The sequence below is a fragment of the Cheilinus undulatus genome, linkage group 11 (assembly GCF_018320785.1).
Source record: "Cheilinus undulatus linkage group 11, ASM1832078v1, whole genome shotgun sequence".
Lineage (NCBI taxonomy): Eukaryota > Metazoa > Chordata > Actinopteri > Labriformes > Labridae > Cheilinus > Cheilinus undulatus.
In genome coordinates, this window is record NC_054875.1 from 21,955,254 (window position 1) to 21,975,054 (window position 19,801).

The following is a 19,801-nucleotide window of genomic DNA, read 5'->3' on the forward strand; positions in this document are numbered from 1 at the left end:
GTGCAGAATGGGTTTCTAACATTGCCAGCTACTGCCACCTAGTGTGGCATAGCAGCACTAAAACATTTTATCCTCCTTTTAGGAGTCAATGCCGAGTTGTAAACATGCATGATATAACCAGTCAAAAGCTACATTCCAAAAGTAAATTCATTCAATATATCTTTTTGTACATTATTGCAAAAAAAAAAAAGCCTCACATCAAAAGAAAACTCTTGCAGAGGACAACATTTACATTACACATGACAAAATAGTGTCCACCATGTTTTACGACGAGTGTGTCAAACACTGCAGTGGTTAATAAAAAGTAGGGCTGGAGGAAGGATTAGTCAGTGTAAATACATCTTTATTAGGGAGTGGGAGCTGGTATCTGTGTGCTGGAGCTGTACAGTGGAGGTGTAAGTATCCAGGCCACATACAGTGCAGTCCAGGAGAAATGGCAAACTTGGTAAGAAAACAAACAAAAAGTGGTATTGGTTTGACCAATAAAAAAAATCAAGGAAAATCATAGTAGATCCATGTAATCTAGCTTCAACTATTTGTAATTAAAGAATTTTTATGTGTAACATGTTTTGAGATTAAAGGGTGCTGCACATTAATGAACCTTAAAAGTTCTGTATTTTTATAGTGAATTTAAAAACGTAAACCATGGAAAAGCATTCTTTACCGAGAGAGCCACAACACCTGGAGGGCACTGTATGACAAGTGAGCTAGGTGCCATCTACCTTATTTCTTTTTCTCCTCCCTTCATGTATTCACCTGTCCACTCCCATAATCCTCCTCCTCCCTATCTCAAACAGAGCAGTTGCGTCTCTTCCCAGAGCCAGTCTGGGCTGTAGCAGCAGAGGCTGAGGTCAGCCAAGCGGTGACCCCGTGTCAAAGGCTGGTGGAGGAAACCGAAAGGGTGGGCGAGGAGGGTGGCGGGAAGTTCAGCAGCTCAAGCACAGCCACGCCCACACTGCTGCGTCGTGTGAACATACAGGAGGCTGCAACCCATTTGTTGCTGCGGGGGTTGTACTTCTCGATGGAGTTGAGACTGGAGCTGCCATCGTTACCTCCCACAGCATATAACCAGCCATCCATAGCCACAAGATCGTGGGTGCTCCTGAAAGAATAAAAACCGGATTCAGTATCTATTCCACTCCCTTTATTCAGTCTTATTTTCATGTGGAAAACTATATCTGTTTTCACACATGCAGTCTGAGTGGCAAACTGTCGGGGAGAAGAGAATAACAAGAATGGTCAAAAATCTGCTGATGAAGCAACAGAGTCTGGTGCTATGACAATTTTGACCTGTATCCCAACGCTATGTGCAGTCAGACATTTATGGTATTAACAAAAGAGCAGAGAAAAACATACTGGGGAAAGGATAACAATAAATCAGTCTTATTGTATGCATGGAGAACACAGCAGTAGCATGATATAAATGTCATAACCCCCTCTGACTTGCAGCAGTGAACTTTCCTTAATTGTTAATTAAGGATAAATTATTTTAGCTTTTTTTCTTAAAGAAATTTAAATTTGCCAAGCATGAAAAGAAAAAAAAGAATCCTAAATTGTAAATGAACTAAACACTTAAAATTCTTTTTCATCTGTGTTCAGAAACCATTCAAAGCTATTCCCATAGAAATCTACTAGTGACAACCCATTTTCAAATGTAGATTTTTTTCACAGTTTGTCTTAATTATGGACGTGTGATTAGCCGGCTAAACTGTTACATTTGGATCCCTTTGAATTAGGAGCCGGTTACACAAATTATTAATATTTTTCATTCATTCAGACCCACAATCCCAGTCAAATGTTTTGTCTTAACCCCAGGTGTCAAATTTAAGGCCCCGGACACATCTGGCCTGCATCATGTATAAGGAAAAAGAGGGAACATTTTGGAAAATATTTATTTGCAATATCTACTTACTAAAATATTTCTAATTTCAAAATTCCCCAATCTTACAAAAACTATGTATAATTACAGCAGGAGGAGTTAAATGTGGCATGCTGAACTTTTCAGCAGTGAGTAATATAAATAAGACAAACAGCAGTGGACACACTACACACCATACAGCTGTTTATTTTTTCTTTTTCTTGTTTAATTTTAACAAGATTTGTTCACGACTGAAGAACTACACACCAGCGCAAAGCTGCACTATGCGCTTTAGTTCGAATGGAGCCCTGTCCTGTCCATGTTTCTGGCAGTTTCTTGAAAATTTTTTGCCTTGCAAAACAGAGCCTCTTCCCCTGAAGGGACCACAAAGAGCTGTTCACTGGACAATAAACACTCTCACCCATGGTGCGTAATTCATGTCTGCCACACGTGGACAGTGTTTCAGCCAGGGTCAATCTCCAACCTGATTTAACCCTTGATTATTATAAAATTGTGATGAGAACTAATATCAACTGAATAAATTTAGATACAAGTTGTTTTTATGTAAACAAAAGTGGCATTATGGTTTTGAGCTCTCACATTTGAATGGGACTTGATTATAAAATGCAGTGTATTTATTCCTGATCTCATCAAATTCTAGAAATTGCTCACCTCATTGTAAAAATGTCTTTAGAACTGAACATTTAGTCCTAATCTGAGGCTGACCTATGTCATGACATGTCCACTTGCTAAAAAGGTCCAAAATAATGCATAGAAATGCCGTAGTTCATGGCACATGCAGGGATGCTAGTGGGATTCCAACAGAATGGACATGCAGAATAACAACAGTCGGGGCTTATACATGTTTAGAAGTTTGAGTTGATCCACTGAGGGATAAATCTCCCTTGTGAAAGTCTCTTTTGCCCTTTTCTTCTCACTGGACTCTGTACTGTCAATGAACTGATAAGAACCCTGGTCTAAACTGTAGCACAGCCGCCCACCACTAGTAGCCACTAAAGTTGTTCTTGATAACTACTGCCATGCTGCCACATGCTCATTAATCTGATAGAAACAACCACTAACTTCTATAGCACCAATAGCATCTCCTAGGAACAGAGTCAAGCTTGACACATTAGCAGCCAAGGTCAAGCTTGACAGCATCTCTTTTGTCCTGGCTCTTTCACCCCTTGTAGTGTATCTGGACACTGCCAGTGGTTGTCTGGCCTTTGGGACATCCACAGCACAACCAGGGGCTCCTGGCAGCCCTTATAATCTCCCGGAGAATACCTAAGGCCATCTTTACTTGCCAGATACCCCTTTCTCCACCCCAAAGTTGTGGATGTTATTTTTTTCAACAGATTATATGCCCGTGCACCTGGTAAAATGCAAGGACATCCAGAGCACAACCAGGGTTTTGTCAACCCTCCTTCCCTCTGATGCCCTCAGGCAGCTTACTCATCACATCTATGCCTTTCTTCAGCCTCAATTTTTGGCCCAATAATGCCTAAAAGTTCTGCACAGTACTGTATGTCTCAACATTTTCAAAGATTGCTTTGAAAAACTGAAAGTTGAAGGAGATTTTGCACTAAAGGTTGAATAAGGATTTAAAAATAATAATAAATTCTGACTAAAAAGCAAATACAATGCCACTCTTGTTGCAGCAAACCCATAATTGCCCCTGCTTTACACAACCCCTGTGCTGTGTGACAATAGTGCCTTAGTAAATTATTAATCCTTGCAGAGGACCAGTGGAAACAGAAATTTTTTGTTGGCAGGGACATCAAATCTTAAAGTATCAAAAATAATTTACCAGCAGTTTTAGTTAAAGAAATGTTTTCATGTGGAGTTAGGGACTGAAGTGGTGTTACAGATTGAGTGAATTTAATTCAGCCAATACAGCTTTTCCAGATTATTATTCCGGCAAATGTGTAAAATTGTTTAAAAAGGAGAATAAATGACATCATTACATGACATGTGATGTTTAGGGTGTTCAGAGTTAATGCACCCTCCCAGTGACTGGATAATAAAAGCACTCACAGCCACACGGCTGATTAGCACATGGGTTATTCATAGGGCTAGACAGTCAACTGTTGTCAGGTTTCTCTGCTCCTGAAGTACACTGACTCACGTACAAAAACACACACAGAACAACATTTGTTTGTGTATGAGTTTCTAAGGGCCTGAGGAACCAGTGACCTTGCTGGTTTGTCCACAACCTATGGCCACTATGTCTCAGAGTCTCCTTCCTGGATACTAATCTTGCATTTAGACAATGCTGAGTGATTTATCTTCTCAGACTTAAGAAATAACTGTTTTGGGAAATAGGTCATTTAATGTTTATGCTTTAAGAACGTTTAGGCACTGAAGGCATTCAAATGCTCCAAATCCCTCTCTTTACAGCGTACAGATTTTCAACAGAGCAAAGAAATCGTAGCAGGGATACAAGTTTGGCAAGCTCAATACACAAAGCACAACAGCTTAGCTAAGCTTTTCTAAAAGGCTTGAATATGTAAATAGAACAGGTAAAAGCAAAATGAACAGACCAAACAAAGACACTGTCTGCATTTGAGCCCAATGCATTATAGGATTTAATTGTTGTACGTTTAACCTGTGCATCACATTGGTGTTTTATTTGAGTAAAAACCTGGCTCCTGTTGCACCAGCTATGTGCGTCCTGCCTTTAGTTATGGTTTAATATCCACACTAAACCCTACGTTGAAACTAGTTAAGTTCTAACTAAGTTGTGTCATTGTTCAGTTGCACCACAGAGACGTAAGGTTGATATTAACTAGTAGAGATTTACGTCCAAACTAACCAAAATATTATCGCAGATATTACATTTTCTCTCACTTTAACCAATCACTTTAAAGCATTTTTGCTTGAAAACAGCAAAAAAAAAATGTTAGTGTTCAGTACCACTTTAAGTTACTATCGCTACTGATTGAGAGAACAGAGATTTGTTCCCTGACATTACATTATAAATATTAATGGTCGGGTCCCAGTTTAATCAAACAAAGTCGCTATGTCAGAAATACTTTCCTGTTTCCCTAAGTATCATTAGTTTTTAACAGGGGTGTCCAATGAGCATGATGAGCCAATATTTACAAATTAATTTTACCCGATACTGATACCAATACAAATAAATATAGTTTGGACCTTAAACTTCAAAAGGACTATGGCAGCAAATAGCAGCATGAGTGGCACTCATATGCTTCACTATCCGCTCCATCTCAAGGTCCACTTTACAAATCATATTGCTCTTATTATATCCAAACACCAGCACTCCTCTAAAGTTTAATGGCTTTGTGCAGTTTGCTGTTGTTTTGTGTCTGAATGTGGAGATGAGCTGTCAGTGTTTCCCCTCTCTGCTGCATGGAGTGTCATTCTCATCCTAAGTAGGTGGAAGATCCAGTGGCAGACAGGGTCATTTTATGTTGTAGCTATTAATGGCAAGCTCCTATATGGGATGATTTTTAAGTATATTCACTTACTTAACAAATCATTAGGTTATTGACTGGTTTTAGGGATGTAACAGGTGTTACATGTATTGTGCTACAAGACTATTAACCTCTGTAGCACCAATGCTATGGGCTAAAAAGACTAGGTAAAAACCTAGTATATGGCTGACCGCAACTATCTGGGATGCCTGTTTAAATGCCTGACTGGCAGAGTGATTTTGTCATTATTGTTACTTTTTGTGATCCAAATTTATTGTGGCAACTTAAATGTACATAGCTACATGCTGTCCACTCTCTCTTTCTCCGTCTCTCCTCTTAATAAAACTCTTGTCTGTGTACATATGAAACACTACAGAGACACTGATAGAATTCACTGATAGAGACAGACAGTGTCACTGGAGATTAAATGTTTTTGTCAGATAGAAGTCTTTAATGGTAGTAATTTTACATTAACAATAAAACACTAACTGTAAATGAACTGTTTATTCTCAAATAACATAAAAACTGCAGCAGGTTTCATGAAAACTACTTAAAGTATAAAAGTAAAAGTAATGTAAGGGGGAAAAATGCCATTAAGGACAAAAGCTTAGGCCATGCCACAGGGGCCAATCCATTCTACCATTCCATTCTACCATTCCATTCAGTTTAAACTCTCCATTCCATTCTACCATTCCATTCTATTCTACCATTCCATTATAAGTTCCATTCCATTCTACTATTCCATTCTATTCTACCATTCCATTCCATTCCATTATACATTCCATTCTACCATTCCATTCCATTCTACCATTCCATTCAGTTTAAACTTTCCATTCCATTCTACCATTCCATTCCATTCTATTCCACCATTCCATTATACGTTCCATTCCATTCTACTATTCCATTCTATTCTACTATTCCATTCTATTCTACCATTCCATTCCATTCCATCATTCCATTCCATTATATGTTCCATTCCATTCTACTATTCCATTCTATTCTACCATTCCGTTCTACGATTCCGTTCCGCTGCATTCCATTCTACCATAGTGCACTACCCCACCTCCCCAAAAAAACATTTTTCTAAATGCCATAAAGACTATAATGTCATATTAAAATGTTGAAAAACTTGGGATGCACCTTTTTATGCCCATTGAAAATGAACACATTTTAGTACAATGCAAATACATTCAAGAACCATATACAGTATGTGTACTACCAACCTCCTCACTGGCGCTTGGTTGGGACATTTCGCTCCAGTTCTCTCAAGTCTCTGCCACGGACATCTTCGTATTAGGCTACATACGTCTGCTATTTTCTTGCTGGAGTGTGACGTGATTTGTCATGTTCAAAGGTGCCATGGATCACGCACAAACCAATAGGGTGTCGGAATGGTATTATGTTTATACTTCTCATCCAAACACAACCAAATTCACTCTATCCGGATGGTGCGATTTATCTGGATAGTTTTTGGGGTTTTTTATTTGTGTTTTTTTGAACGATGACAAGCTGGAATGAAACAAGCTGGAATGAAAAGCTGAAATGAAATAGCAGTAACGAGGCTATTTTTAAAATGTAAGGAGTAGAAAGTACAGATAATTGCGTGAAAATGTAAGGAGTACAAGTAATAAGTCGGCTGAAAAATAATTACTATAAGTATAGATACCCAAAATTTCTACTTAAGTAAGGTAACTAAGTATTTGTACTTAGTTACTTGACACCTCTGGTCTTAATATGTGTAAAATTAAGCTGAATGTCTACTTTAGTGTTCCTATTGTTTTTTGTATCTGTTAATTATCTGTAAACAGCAGATTTATCATATCCCTGCCAATGAAAACGTGCTAAACGTTTAAGTAGCATTCTCTTAACAATGCAAATGCAGAGATTTTAAGATGTATTTGTTTCCCATAAACATATAGTATTTATGGAATATTTACCAAATATATATTTTTTTCAAGATTCAATTTTGGGCCTTTTCGTGCCTTTATTAGATAGAGAAGGACAGTGCATAGACTCGGAAACAGGGAAGAGAGTGGGGAGAGACATGCGGGAAATGGTGCCACAGGCTGGATTCGAACCCGGGCCGCCTGCGTACATGGTGCGCATCTTAACCACTCGACTACCAGCGCACCGATTTTTCAAAAACATAGCGCACACCCCTGGCTCACACAGGCGCAACAGACACACACAGCTGGAGCGCACACACACAGCGCTGATGTGCTGGTCCTCCTTGGTCCGAGAGGAGCTTTAAGAGGAGAAAGTTCTGCTGTTTATCCTCCAGTATTCTGAAACTTGTGCCCTCAATAGAGGGCCTCTAAATACCTCAGATATAGCTTTAGCCTGTGTTTCACCAGAACTGGGCCACATTAATGTATGACAAAGAATAAAACAACCCTATAAGCTTTTCATGTTGGGAAAGATGTTTCCACTCCTCTACTGACCTGCTTTGGCATGATTTTGTGATAGTTGAGGGGGAAAAGGTAACTTCTTGTGTGAATGCTTTTGTACAACGGCTGCTCTTATAGCGATTTGCTCTGACTAAGTCACAGCAGCACTTATTCAAAATTGGACATATCTTTATTAAAACAAGTGATGACAGCAACACTAAACATTTTCTGTAACAGAAGGGGTTTTTTTGCTCTTCCAAAGGGCTTCAGCATGAGTGTGTGATAGTTAAAGGGGGAAATGGTTACTTGTTGCACTTGTATACAATGGTTGCTAGCTGAAAGTTAGCATGGCCTTAGCCAGACCAAGACATTTCTTCATCACAGTTAGCGCTGAGAGCAACATGAACAGCTTTCTGCAACAGAAAACTATGTTGTCGCTCTTCTGCGACATATCAACAATGTCGCAGAAGAGATTATGTGATAGTTATAGGGAAAAGGTTACATGTTGTATAAAGCTATTGAGTTGTTGTGTCCCAGCTAATGACTCTAGCAGGCCTGCTAGTCATTAACTGGGACTGAGCCGCAGCGACACTTCTGTCTGAACCAGACATCGTGTCTCATCCAAACAAGCGCAGAGAGCAACACTGAAAGCTTTCTGTGACAGAAAAAACTGTTCTCACTCTACTCCTGGTCTGTTTCAGCATGGCTTTCCAATCATGGAGGTGGGCTTGTCCGTATTGCCCGCCGTTAGCTGTTAGCTTGGATGTCGCTGTAAGACCGCTGCAGTTTACTCCGACCTGGACCGCTGTTCTTGCTAAATCCACAGAACAGAGCCATACCGACAGCTTGTCTTGTGCAGAGAATATATTTCATGATTTGAGACTCATGCACAATCTTCGGTTTTCAATTTTTCCACTATGAGCTCCTGTCCCCTTGTCACTCTTTCTCCTATTGTCCCTTTCTCTTTGAGCGTTCATGCATCTTTACGCAGCAGCGTCGGCTGCTCTCCTCTCATTCTTGTCTGCTTTCATGCTGTGTGACACACAAACGTGACACTCACACACATACCTACACTGAAACGCACACTACCATGTTGATAGTGTAGACTTCAGGGTTCTTTCTGTTGAGGGAAAACGTTACAGAATACTGGAGGATAAACACCTGAACTCTTTCCTCTTAAAGCTCCTCTCTGACCACGTAGGATCAGCGTATTAGCACTGTGTGTGTGCGCTCCAGCTGTGTGTGCCTGTCGTCCACGTGAGCCAGGGGTGTGCGCTATGTTAAAAAATATTTGGTAAATATTCCATCAATACTATACCTTTCTGGGGAACACATACATCTTAAAATCTCTGCATTTGCATTGTTAAGATAACGCTACTTAAATGTTTAGCACATCTTTATTGGCAGGGATATGATATATGTGCTGTTTATAGATAACGGATATAAAAAAGGATAGGAACACTAAAATAGAAATTCAGCTTAATATTACATATACTAAGACCCACACCTTTCTGAGGAGAATTAGAAATGTTAATGAAACCTGCTGCAGTTTTTATTTTATTGTAGGATAAACTGAGCACAGCATGTACATTTAAGTTGATGCAATAAACACCCATCCCTAACCTCAGGTATGGTATTACCCTGTCACCACCCAATCCTAACTCACATCTTTCACATTAAAATCAGAAACTGATTGGATCAGTACACCCTTTGCTTTGTAAAAATATCAACTCTGGGTCTAGACCAACCTGCGTATGTTCATGGGGGCCACTCCCTCCCAAGTGTTGGTCTTGGGGTTGAACCGCTCCACAGAATTTAGACAGCTGGTGCCGTCATTGCCTCCAGCGACGTACAGCATGCCATCCAGTACTGCAACACCCGCACTGCTGCGCCTACTTAGCATGTTGGCAATAGCTGTCCACGTGTTGCTCTGTTTTATTAAATCAAGAGATCGAGCATTGGTCACATGTTGATCCACAGTGTATATTCTTGTTCTCATTTTCAGTTTATCCTGGCTACTTTGATGATAAATATCAGCACATAATTCACCTGAGGGTCATATTTCTCCACTGTTGCAAGATGTGAGGAGCTGTCATAACCTCCCACCGCATACAAGCTGCCATCTGGAAGGGAAAAGGGAGTAAACACTCAGAATGTAAATATTAGCTGCTCAATACCCAGCTGGTAACTCCCTAATGGTTTTACACACTGAAATGTCGACAGTAGAAACATAAACATACAGAAAACAGAATGTGGATTAAAATGTGTTTTAAGCATTCCTACCAAGTGTTGCAACTCGAACATATCTTCTACGGGTGCTCATAGCAGCAATTGAAGTCCATGTGCTGGTCAAAGGGTCATAACGCTCAGCACTAAAAGACACAAAAAGACATGATGACTCTGCAGAGCTTAGATGAACCTTAGAAAAAACCATCAAAGAAGCTGGGATGAGTCACAACAATGTAACTTACTTTTAACATTAATCACCAATTCAATTATTCTGTACATACCTATTTAGACACGAAGCTCCATCATAACCGCCAGCAGCATACAGCAGCCCATGAAGGACTGCTACACCCAGACAGCTCCGTCGTGTTCCCATGGAAACCTCAGGCTGCCAAGAGTTAGTGATAGGGTCATAAGACTCCACTGTTGCGAGGTCCGATGTGCCATCATACCTGGGGAGTTGAATAAAAAACTGGCTCTGAATGTGGCAATAGCATTAATGTGTAGAAACACATTGATTCTCAAGTTAAGGAACATTCAAGTTAAAGAATCATTTTTACATCAAGGATTTACAATAAAAAGCCTGCACAGCATCAATAGACATTATTACTTAACCACTACTCAGGGACACCTGGCATGTAAACCATCCAGCTGCCAAGGCTCCCTCTTAAAACCAAGTGTTTTTCACATTGGAATTTGTGAGACACTGGGATGTTTCAGTAATGTGGTTTATTCACACCGCTGTTTCAAAGTGGGATATTTTTGCCAATGTGACATTTCATCTTCAATATGATAGTGTGAAGGAGGCCAAAATTACCCCTCTTCTGTGCCTACGTAGGAGGTGGTAACAGAGGCCAGACAGGATTGATGGGGGAGCACAGAGCTGTGTGTTTGTACGTGGGTGACTATGTGTATCTGCACCATCGATAATTATGTGCTCTCCATAACGCAACGACAGGGACATCAATATCATGTCATTGCAGCATCCATTTAAATGTCTTTACGAAAAATGATGACAGAGCTTCATTGTGGTGCTATTGTAGAAATACACTATGAAAAGATTCCGCTATCTCACCCTCCAACCGCATAGAGTCTGTTCCCAATGGCTGCCACGCCCACACGTGCTCGCCGAGTAGACATAGATGCCACCATGTGCCAGCGATCTGTCCTGGTGTCATATGCCTCACAGTCTCCATGGATGGCAAACAGACTTCCACCACCTTTGGAAACACACACATAAACATAATATGGAGAAAATAAAGTCTGTAAAGTGAATAGCATACCCCAAACAATGAACTCATGTCAGTATGGAACCTGAGGAAAACTGAAGGCTGAATGACGTGATCGCTGAATCAAAGAAATCATGAATGATCCTGACAAAGAGCCATTGAAATTTTATTTTATTTAGCTTGCAACAATAGCATAAGTTCGAATAAGACAAATGTTAGAAAATGCTGAGAGAACTACAGAAAATTTCTGTTTGCATACAAATGAAGGACATGAAGCTATAGATAAATGTACAGTGTCTATAAAAAGTATTCACCCCCTTGGATGTATTACCCTTTCTTCCACTCTCTTCATGGTCAAATGTAAGAAAGTTCTTTGGTCTTTTGGTGGGGAAAACCAAACACTGCACATCACCACAAACACACCATCCCCACTGTTAAGTAAGCTGGTAGCATCATCATGTTGTGGGGATGCTTCTCAGCAGATGGCCCTGGAAGGCTTGCAGAGGTAAGGGGTGAAATAAATGCAGCTAAATATAAGAAAATACTGGAGGACAATCTTATTCAGTCTGCAAGAGAACTTTGGCAGCAGGACAATGACCTGAATTATACAGCCAAAGCTACACATTAATAGTTTAAAGACAACAAGGTGAATGTTCTGGAGTGGCTGAGTCAAAGCCCAGACCTAATTTCAATAGTGAATTTGTGGCTAGCCTTGAAATGGGCTGTTCACACCCAATTCTTGTGCAACCTGAAAGGGCTTGAGCAGTTTTGCAAAGGAGAAAATTGCAGTTTCCAAATGTACAAGCCTGATTGAGACCTATCCACACAAACTTCATCCATTTCAACTTGAAATGGATGAATTTTTATGCAGTCATTTATTTTACATTATATTTCTATTTATCAGACATAATTTTGTAGAAATCTGCTTTTACTTGGATATCGTTTTTTTGTAAATTTTTTGTCAAAAAGTCAAATTATATTGACCACAATTGATTAATAAAATCAATAAAAGGGTTAAGCATCCAAGGGGGTGAAAACTTTTTGTAGGCACTGGAACCTAAATAAAGCAAAGTGTACCCTAGAGGGTACCTTCAGGAGCACACTGACCAACTGCAAAGAGCACAGGGCTGGCGCCTTCACAGCGTCGTGGGCGTGTCCGGCTGTTGCTGAGAACTCCCCTCTGCTCAGGCATCAGGTGATATTTGAGCGCCTCAATCAGAAGGTCCTTACACTCAGAGTGATGACGCACCAATAGTTCTGTGTCCACATTACTCATGAGAAAGTCCCTCCTCAGCAGTGGCAGCCGCACACACTTCATCAGCTAACAAGGAGAAAGAGATATTGGGTTGTTGCAGAGGCAGAAGGGAAATGTGCTGCAGGTTATTTTCCAATGGTATAATCCAAGTGAAATAATGAATGAGAAATCCTGATGAGACAAGTCTTACCCAGGGGACATGCTGCCTGCGTCCGTCTATGTCATGTTTGACCCAGCTCAGTACGGCTCGGTAAACTTCCTCTTCAGATGGCACGTTAAGATTGTCACTGGAGATCAAATCCAGGACCTGGATGCAGGAGACAGAGTAGACAGGCAGGGATGATTTACAGACACAATTTAAAGAGTAACTTAAATAAATCTTGACAAAACATGCCAACACATAAGAAGACATGTGTTTCCACATACATTATCATAATTTCCTGCACATTGCACCTGGCTGCTGCTCTTCATTTTCCCTTCTGATTTTACCCTTGATAAGCTGTTCTCTATCCAGACTAATTTTTGAAAGTGGTGGGTGGCGCTCCATTATGTCTGGACTGTTTCAAGTAATATTAGCCATTAAAAACGATCTCTGAGATGTAGCAAAACAAAACCTGTTCGGGAACCATTTTAATCTTAAACTATTCCGATGCTTGTGTGGTATATTTTTGTCCTCAAGTTTGTAGTCTTGATGTAATGTATTTAAGTCACCAAAAGGTTTGAGTGTGTCTGAGGTACTGTGAGTGCTGCAGTCTGAGTGGCTGGCTGGCACTATTCCCAGATCAACCCAAAGCTGGCAGGGCAGGGTGGGGCCGGAGCAGGCAGCTACTGCTGCTGCTGTCTTACCCAGCCAGATCAGGGGCAACAGTTACCAGCCTCCCAGGAACAGCCTCCACTAATCCAGTCATAAATAGTCAAAAACTGCTGCTGCTGCACAATCCTGCAAGAGTCCTTTCCTCAGTGTCAATAAGCAGCGTCAAATGAACTTAAACATTGGTCTGCTGGTGAAAATTCAAGAAAAATGCATTCACTGTCTTTGTGGAGTTGCAGCTTGAGAAAAAGATATGTGAATAAGAAGTGTATGCTTGAATGTCGTTGTACTCAACACAGTAATGAGGCTGTTGTTTTCATAATTTCATGTGAGTGATGCTTAGTCAGTGAAACACAAAAGCAGACTAGTCACAGCCCTGCTATGCCTCACCACTTCCTTCACTAAACATGGAGAAAAATACAGGGCATATTTCACAGCTCTGTGAGTTCAGAGTCCTTTGGAGCAGCCAGTACATAAATCTAGACCTGGTGCAAATTTATGGCAGACACAGGAAAGCTGCAGACAGAATGGGGTGTAGAACCAAAGGAACTAAAGAGCAAGAATAGAAACAAAGACAAGAAAATGGTCTGATTTTAATCTGGCTTTGTGCATCTTGACTTTCTCCTTTTTAATGGACTGTGCCCACACACTCCTATTGCAGATTCAGTTTCATTGCTTTGAAGGCTACACAGAGGAAGAATGAAGCTTGGCATTTTATTCTCACAGAGAACTATCTCTTTAGTGATGTGGGGATTGTTCCTCAGAGAAAAGATAATGGGAAAGTGATGCTGGCAGCGGTTTTGTTGCTTCTTTTCAGACACTTTAATTCATTGTCACTAGGCGAAGCTCAATGGGCTTTTTCGTGAAACACAAACAGTTTTATAGAAGACATGATTCAGTTCTCTTTTTTATTGAGACATGAACATGAAACCACCAACATCTGACGGGGGAACCTGCTGCCTTTTCTAACTACTTGTTGTAATGCATTTGTACATGTTCTCTACGGGCAATTGTTAACACAGGAATATTCACATGACTGAAGAGAAGCTTGAAACAGTTGTTCTGTTTAACCACAGTATTTACTGACCAAATGAATATCAGACATGTACATTCATCTTAGAGTGACAGCGGGTTTGGAAGTAGTCTGCTGGGTAGTAGGACATCCTTTTTGGTTATATTTGGTTCCCATACCTACATTGTTTCTTTAACCTTTTCATTCCACGGGAAAAATAAATAAATAAAAAATCCTCACCCAGTTCAACAAACATTTACATCTAAAGACCGCCATTACAATTACAGCCTGGTTTGGGGTCAACAGGAACCAAACCTGCAGCCTTCTTGCCACAGCAGACAATCTCACCTAATCAAACCTTAAACTAGATCCCATAACCTCTCTAAGTAGGGTAACTCGGAATGCTGATTTAGAAATAGAAAAGCTTTATTATTAGTTCAGAGCAGTTACCAAAGCGGTTTCTGTCGTTCTATAAACAGTGCAACAGCTGGGAAAATGTCACAAGCTTTACCTAATTACCACTTCTGAGACAGGATTGGTGCCACTTCTGAGCCCAGCAGAACATTGAATGATTGTTAGCCAGCAGGATAAAGTAGTCCATGGCGGGACATTGGGATAATAAAACCACAAGAGACATTTATTGAGAAGAAGCTGAGAAGAAAGACAGGTCCTCCTGAAATATGTTAAAAACACTATGGCATTCTTTGGCCACCTCTGTTAGGAACAATAAGAAATGGTTTGGAAACAACTAGAATATCAGGCAGAATACCAATGAGGAAGTTGAAAACGTAACTCAAACTTTGCATTCCCTTGCATCTGTTTGAAATGTTTCTGGAAAATGTCTTACAAACTGCACGCTGCTAATCTTTCCCAAAGATGGTATAAGACTCAGTTGCTGCCCACATTTTTTTCAGGTTTGATTGTTAAACAAATTTGAGTTTGTCCAACAAATGACAGCTTCCTCTCTGACTCAGTAGTTAGAATTAATGGTTTGCCAGTATTAAAGTGATGCAACAGCACAGGTACACATCAGCTACTGATATGCTGAAGTCTATCAGCAGGGCAGGGATAGGCCAATACTGACATCTGATACTAACACATGTGTGCATACCTGCTGTATGTTCAGCTGGGCTCATGAGTGAGGAATAGTTTTGAATATAATGCTAAAATTGATTCAGATTTTTCCTTGTATTACTTAATGTTCTTTTGTAAATCACATTCTCATATCACTTCCAGCAGTAGCTAAAGTAAATGGGCACAAGACCTTATCAGGATTTTTTCCTATCTACAGGGTAAAAGCTTGAACTTTGAAAACATCTCTTCACTTATACCAAAGTTCCCAGCGGTAGCTGAAATCAACAGTACCCTATCACCATCACTATTCTTTCTTTATATCAGTTGGCATCAGACACAGCATGAGACAGAAGAAGCCTCCTCTACCTGTTTCAGTGGCAGCAGCATGAACTCCTCTGTCTTGGACACCTCCACAAAGTGCTGTAGGACATACTTGTGTGCCGATTTGAGCAGGTCACTGCAGGAGTGTGTATCAGCAAATCCGCGAATGCCCAGGCAGTTAGAAGGGTCCAGCTGACTGAGGAGGAACTTACAGCAGGCGTCCCGCACCCCGTTGAGCTGCAGCAGGCTTGCTGCTGGGAGCAATGTCTGGGCACAGAGCAATTTTATGCAGACTCTGAGTCAGGTGTATAATTGGTGCTCTATGAGATGTGTTGATTTAATGTAAAAAAAACAAACATGATGTCAATCTGAAATTTTTAGCTCTACCTGCACATTGCCCTCTCCCACCACAATCTCTGCTGTGTAGGCGTACTGGACCAGCTGCTCCAAAGCCTGAGGGTCGATGTCATGTAGGGTCACATGGGTCTGCCGACTCTCTGACATCTCGTCTGCAAAATGGCACAGAAAGGATCTGTCTCATTTTTCCACAAGTTATAAACAGTCAAACTTTCACTGATGCAATTGCATCCCTGTTCAGTCATGCTGATACACTGGATATCCTAATGTATACAGCACAGCTGCCAAATGTCTGCTTTTGCTGCTGTCCATTTAATCAGGTAGCGTGGGTGGATGTTTGTGAGATTTCTGAATCTGTACTCTCTTGCACAACATTGGTATTCTCGCAGAACTCTGCGCTAGGAAGTTCTACATAAGCAGCCAAACATTTCATCTCCTTGAATTAGAAAAATGCAAATAATGTGAGCAGGGAGCTGGATTTTTCCGTTTGGATGATGGAAAGATCAGCACATTCTGTAACAGGGGCTAATTAGAGCCTGGGTCAAACAAAGGGAAGCCTTGCAGCTGAGTCCCAAGGCCAGACTACTGACTGTCTGGAGACATATTGTACTCTCACAGAGATCCAGTGTCAGGAGGAAATGTAGGACTCAGACTTCATCTGACCACCTGTGCCTCAGACAAGAAAACAAGGAAGGAAGCAATGGTGCTGAAAGGGTGAGGTTGTTTTCACCATAAACATACAGTGTTGTAACATCAAACTGTAAAAATCAGAGGAAACACAGCTCGATAATCAAACTTCAAATATCCACAGCATGCATTGTGATTTTTTAATGAATTTCAGGGATAAGATATTAAAGTGGAGTGAGAACAGCTGACATGTAAAAAGAACATTGCAGATACTTACTGGTGAACATAGCATGGAAGTAGGGGCTGCAGGATGCCAGCACCACTTTGTGAGCCTTGATTTCTTTGTTGGAGACATGGAGCACAATGTCACACAGCAAACCACGCTGTCTCATCCTGTTCATAGACACGAAGGAGTCATGGTAGTGGCGCTTTGAGTTGTGTGAGATGCTATGACCATCGCGGTTGAGCAGCTGCATGCCCCCCTCCATCATGGTGCCGGATGTGACGGTCGTTGGCTCTTGCCTTGGCCGCACTCTGGGCAACTGAACATGCAGAAAAACATTTTTATGTTAATACCAGTGTCATTAATGTACAACAATGTCTCTTTAGTTTATCTGCAGGGGTGCAGGTGTGATGACAGGTGTCAAGTACAATTACAGTCATTGTATCTGTTGTTGTGGTTATAGGATTCATCCTGACAGCTATGACAGGAAGCCTACCAGCATGACAGAAATCACAAAGAGTCGTAGGGTCAAGTGGCCTGGTTTTTTGACATTGATCGTCAAAACTGCTTAAACTGCAATGTGGCAACAAAGAGTGGTACATCATTCCAGAACTGGAATAAAAAACAATGCAGGTTTCTTCTCAACTTAAGTATCTTTTTGTGATGACTCCTGACTACTAATTGATCCAGAATTAGCTATGAAATACCCCCAACATCACTTCAGCTGCAGCCCTAGGTAGGAAGGGTGGGAGGAGAGGGGATGCAGTCAGAGTTAGCAGTTTCTTTGTACTCTCGTTGCCCTGCACTTGGATGGAGAACACTCTTCAAATATGTTGCATAACCATTATAATGCAGTATGTCAGAAACTGTCTCAATATTAAGGATGCACTGTGAAAAACAACTGGACGAGCAAACCAAACTAAGACTAAATCAAAGCCATCATACACAAAACATACACCATATTTTCTCAAATATACTGGAATTGATGCTATGATGCCTTTGAATACTATAAAATCAGGCACAAGAGCATAAGCTCACTGGTTTGAAAAGTCTCCTCTAAATGGGTGCTTTTGGGGGGAAAAAAAGCTAGGAAAAAGGCTGATTATTATTGTTTGGATGAATTATTAATGATTTTTTTGTGACAATAACAAGCATTTTGAACAAATAATGAACCATCATAGCTTTTAGTGAAAGAATATCAGTTTGAAGTCAAATAAATGTAATCTTTAGGACTGATAAAACAAAATATCAGTAGAGAATCTCCTGTGTACCCAATCTGAAATGATTCACTCAGTATCAGTGTGAATTGTGGAGTCACGTGTAGATACACACTCTTTCAACTAAAAACCCTTCACGTTTCCATCTCAAATGTCACCACCAAAGCCCCCTAAGGATTAGCTCTGGATCCCATTTTGCAAAACATAATGGACCACAAAACCCTCCAACCATGTACCGAGATAAGGAAACAACCTGCCCTCATGCCCCAGAGAATAGCATGCAAATTAAGTCATCCTATGCAAAGAAGGTTTGGGCAATGTAAAAACACAATTGTCACAGTTCAAACCCAGGAAGTACACCACTTACACGACATGTACAAAGCCTGTCTCGTGTAATCGCCTCTGTGAATTAAGAATCCGTTGCTAGCATCCCCACCACTTCTCTGTGGCTACTTGACAAACATGCACAACCTTGATGAATGAGCACGTTTTACTGAGACATCTTTACAGTCCGGATCATGTTTCTGCACACACATCAGCCCTATTATGTGCACCAAAGGAACCCCAACCCCCACTCCATCTATTTTGAATTGCAGCAGCAATAGAGAGAATGAGTGTGTATTTTTCATTACCGATGGCTGTGTTGCGGTTATCCTTAAATACGGCGTCTTCCTAGTAGTTATGAGAGAAAAATCAGCAGCTGTCGCGGTCAAATTGGTCTAGAATTTCCAACAGTATCTCTCTATCTGTCCATATTCTCTTCCTACCATACGATATATGAAGAAAGCCTCTGTTTTGTGCTGTATGTAGTTGACGTCAATACAAAAAAAAACAGCATGAAAGCTGACATCGGCTTGTTAAGGTGGAGTGAACAGTCGGTGGTTAAAATGCCAACGCTACTCCTGTTTTTCAAATAAGGTATGGTAACAAGCAAGAGACGTCTTAGTAATGCAGATTTAATTATTTCTGAGTCGTTACGGCCATGACTTATCAAACTGTGTCCATTCATTATCTGAGTGAAACACGCGACCTTAAGCGCCAACGTTCCGTCTGGTGAGAGCCCGGAAGTGCGTTCGATAAATCCATCGGTGCAAGAGCCAGAGGCGGGGTTTTGGATAGAAACGCCATGATTGGTCAGGACCTAAACCATCTTCGCCTTGCTTTACTCGCATGAAGAAAAATTAAGTCATAACTCAGTAGACAATAACATGTTCCTTTTTACATTTTCATGGTGGGAACAACTCTAGTGTCAAATTAAATTACTGCGGTTCAAACCTGGTTTATATGTGACGTTTCTTCGCTCAGCTAACGTTAGCACTGTTACCAGAGCTGCAGGGGTATTAAAACCAGAACTCACCACAAGCCGTCGTCGGTGTCGATAGGACAGCAATGATCTTTTCCTGTTTGACAGCTTGCCCAGCTTTGTGGATAAATAATTTCACACAATAAAAAACTTAAATATGTAATTCTTTCCCTTGAATTTTCGCCCGACTCTGTCTGTTGAATGCAGCAGATCATTTAATTTGAACCTCACGTGTAGCATCAAAACACTGCTTGCGCTTCTGCGAAAAGCTACGAAAGTAAAATTTCGAGGTTGCAGTGCGTGCCGTCTTTGTTTTTCCATTCATTTGTTATAGCACTTGGAATCATTATTTTTTATCATAATTTAAGTCAAGGTTGAAAGATATAACAGATACATAAAGCGCTAAATCAGAATTTGTCATGTTTTATTCAGAAACACAGCTTGCTTACGGGTTGGTATCCATG

The 19,801-nt window shown here is 40.6% G+C and overlaps 1 protein-coding gene across 3 annotated transcripts; it reads right to left on the reverse strand.

The window, feature by feature from the left end:
• Positions 1-326: 326 nt before the first annotated feature.
• Positions 327-19,568, reverse strand: klhl17 (kelch-like family member 17). Of its 3 annotated transcripts, none has more exons than XM_041800358.1 (12): positions 19,392-19,568; positions 16,872-17,136; positions 15,998-16,119; positions 15,656-15,877; positions 12,583-12,699; positions 12,245-12,458; positions 10,984-11,128; positions 10,193-10,360; positions 9,966-10,054; positions 9,732-9,805; positions 9,431-9,612; positions 327-1,102 (listed from the first exon to the last, which is right to left on the reverse strand). In XM_041800358.1, exons 2-12 carry the CDS (start codon positions 17,083-17,085, stop codon positions 874-876), a joined length of 1,776 nt encoding a protein of 591 aa, XP_041656292.1. In that variant the 5' UTR covers positions 17,086-17,136; positions 19,392-19,568; the 3' UTR covers positions 327-873. The 3 variants fall into 3 exon arrangements, with proteins under 3 accessions (XP_041656292.1, XP_041656293.1, XP_041656291.1); XM_041800359.1 differs by lacking the exon at positions 19,392-19,568 and adding an exon at positions 19,310-19,348; XM_041800357.1 differs by lacking the exon at positions 19,392-19,568 and adding an exon at positions 18,667-18,949.
• Positions 19,569-19,801: the final 233 nt, after the last annotated feature.

Coding starts and splice junctions, on each gene's coding strand:
- klhl17 (XM_041800358.1), bottom strand. CDS start 17,085: ATGATGGAGGGGGGCATGCAGCTGCTCAACCGCGATGGTCATAGCATC. Junction 12,700..15,655: donor TGCTGCTGCCACTGAAACAG/GTAGAGGAGGCT, acceptor TCCTGCATCCAG/GTCCTGGATTTGATCTCCAG. Junction 10,361..10,983: donor AGACTCTATGCGGTTGGAGG/GTGAGATAGCGG, acceptor TCAACTCCCCAG/GTATGATGGCACATCGGACC.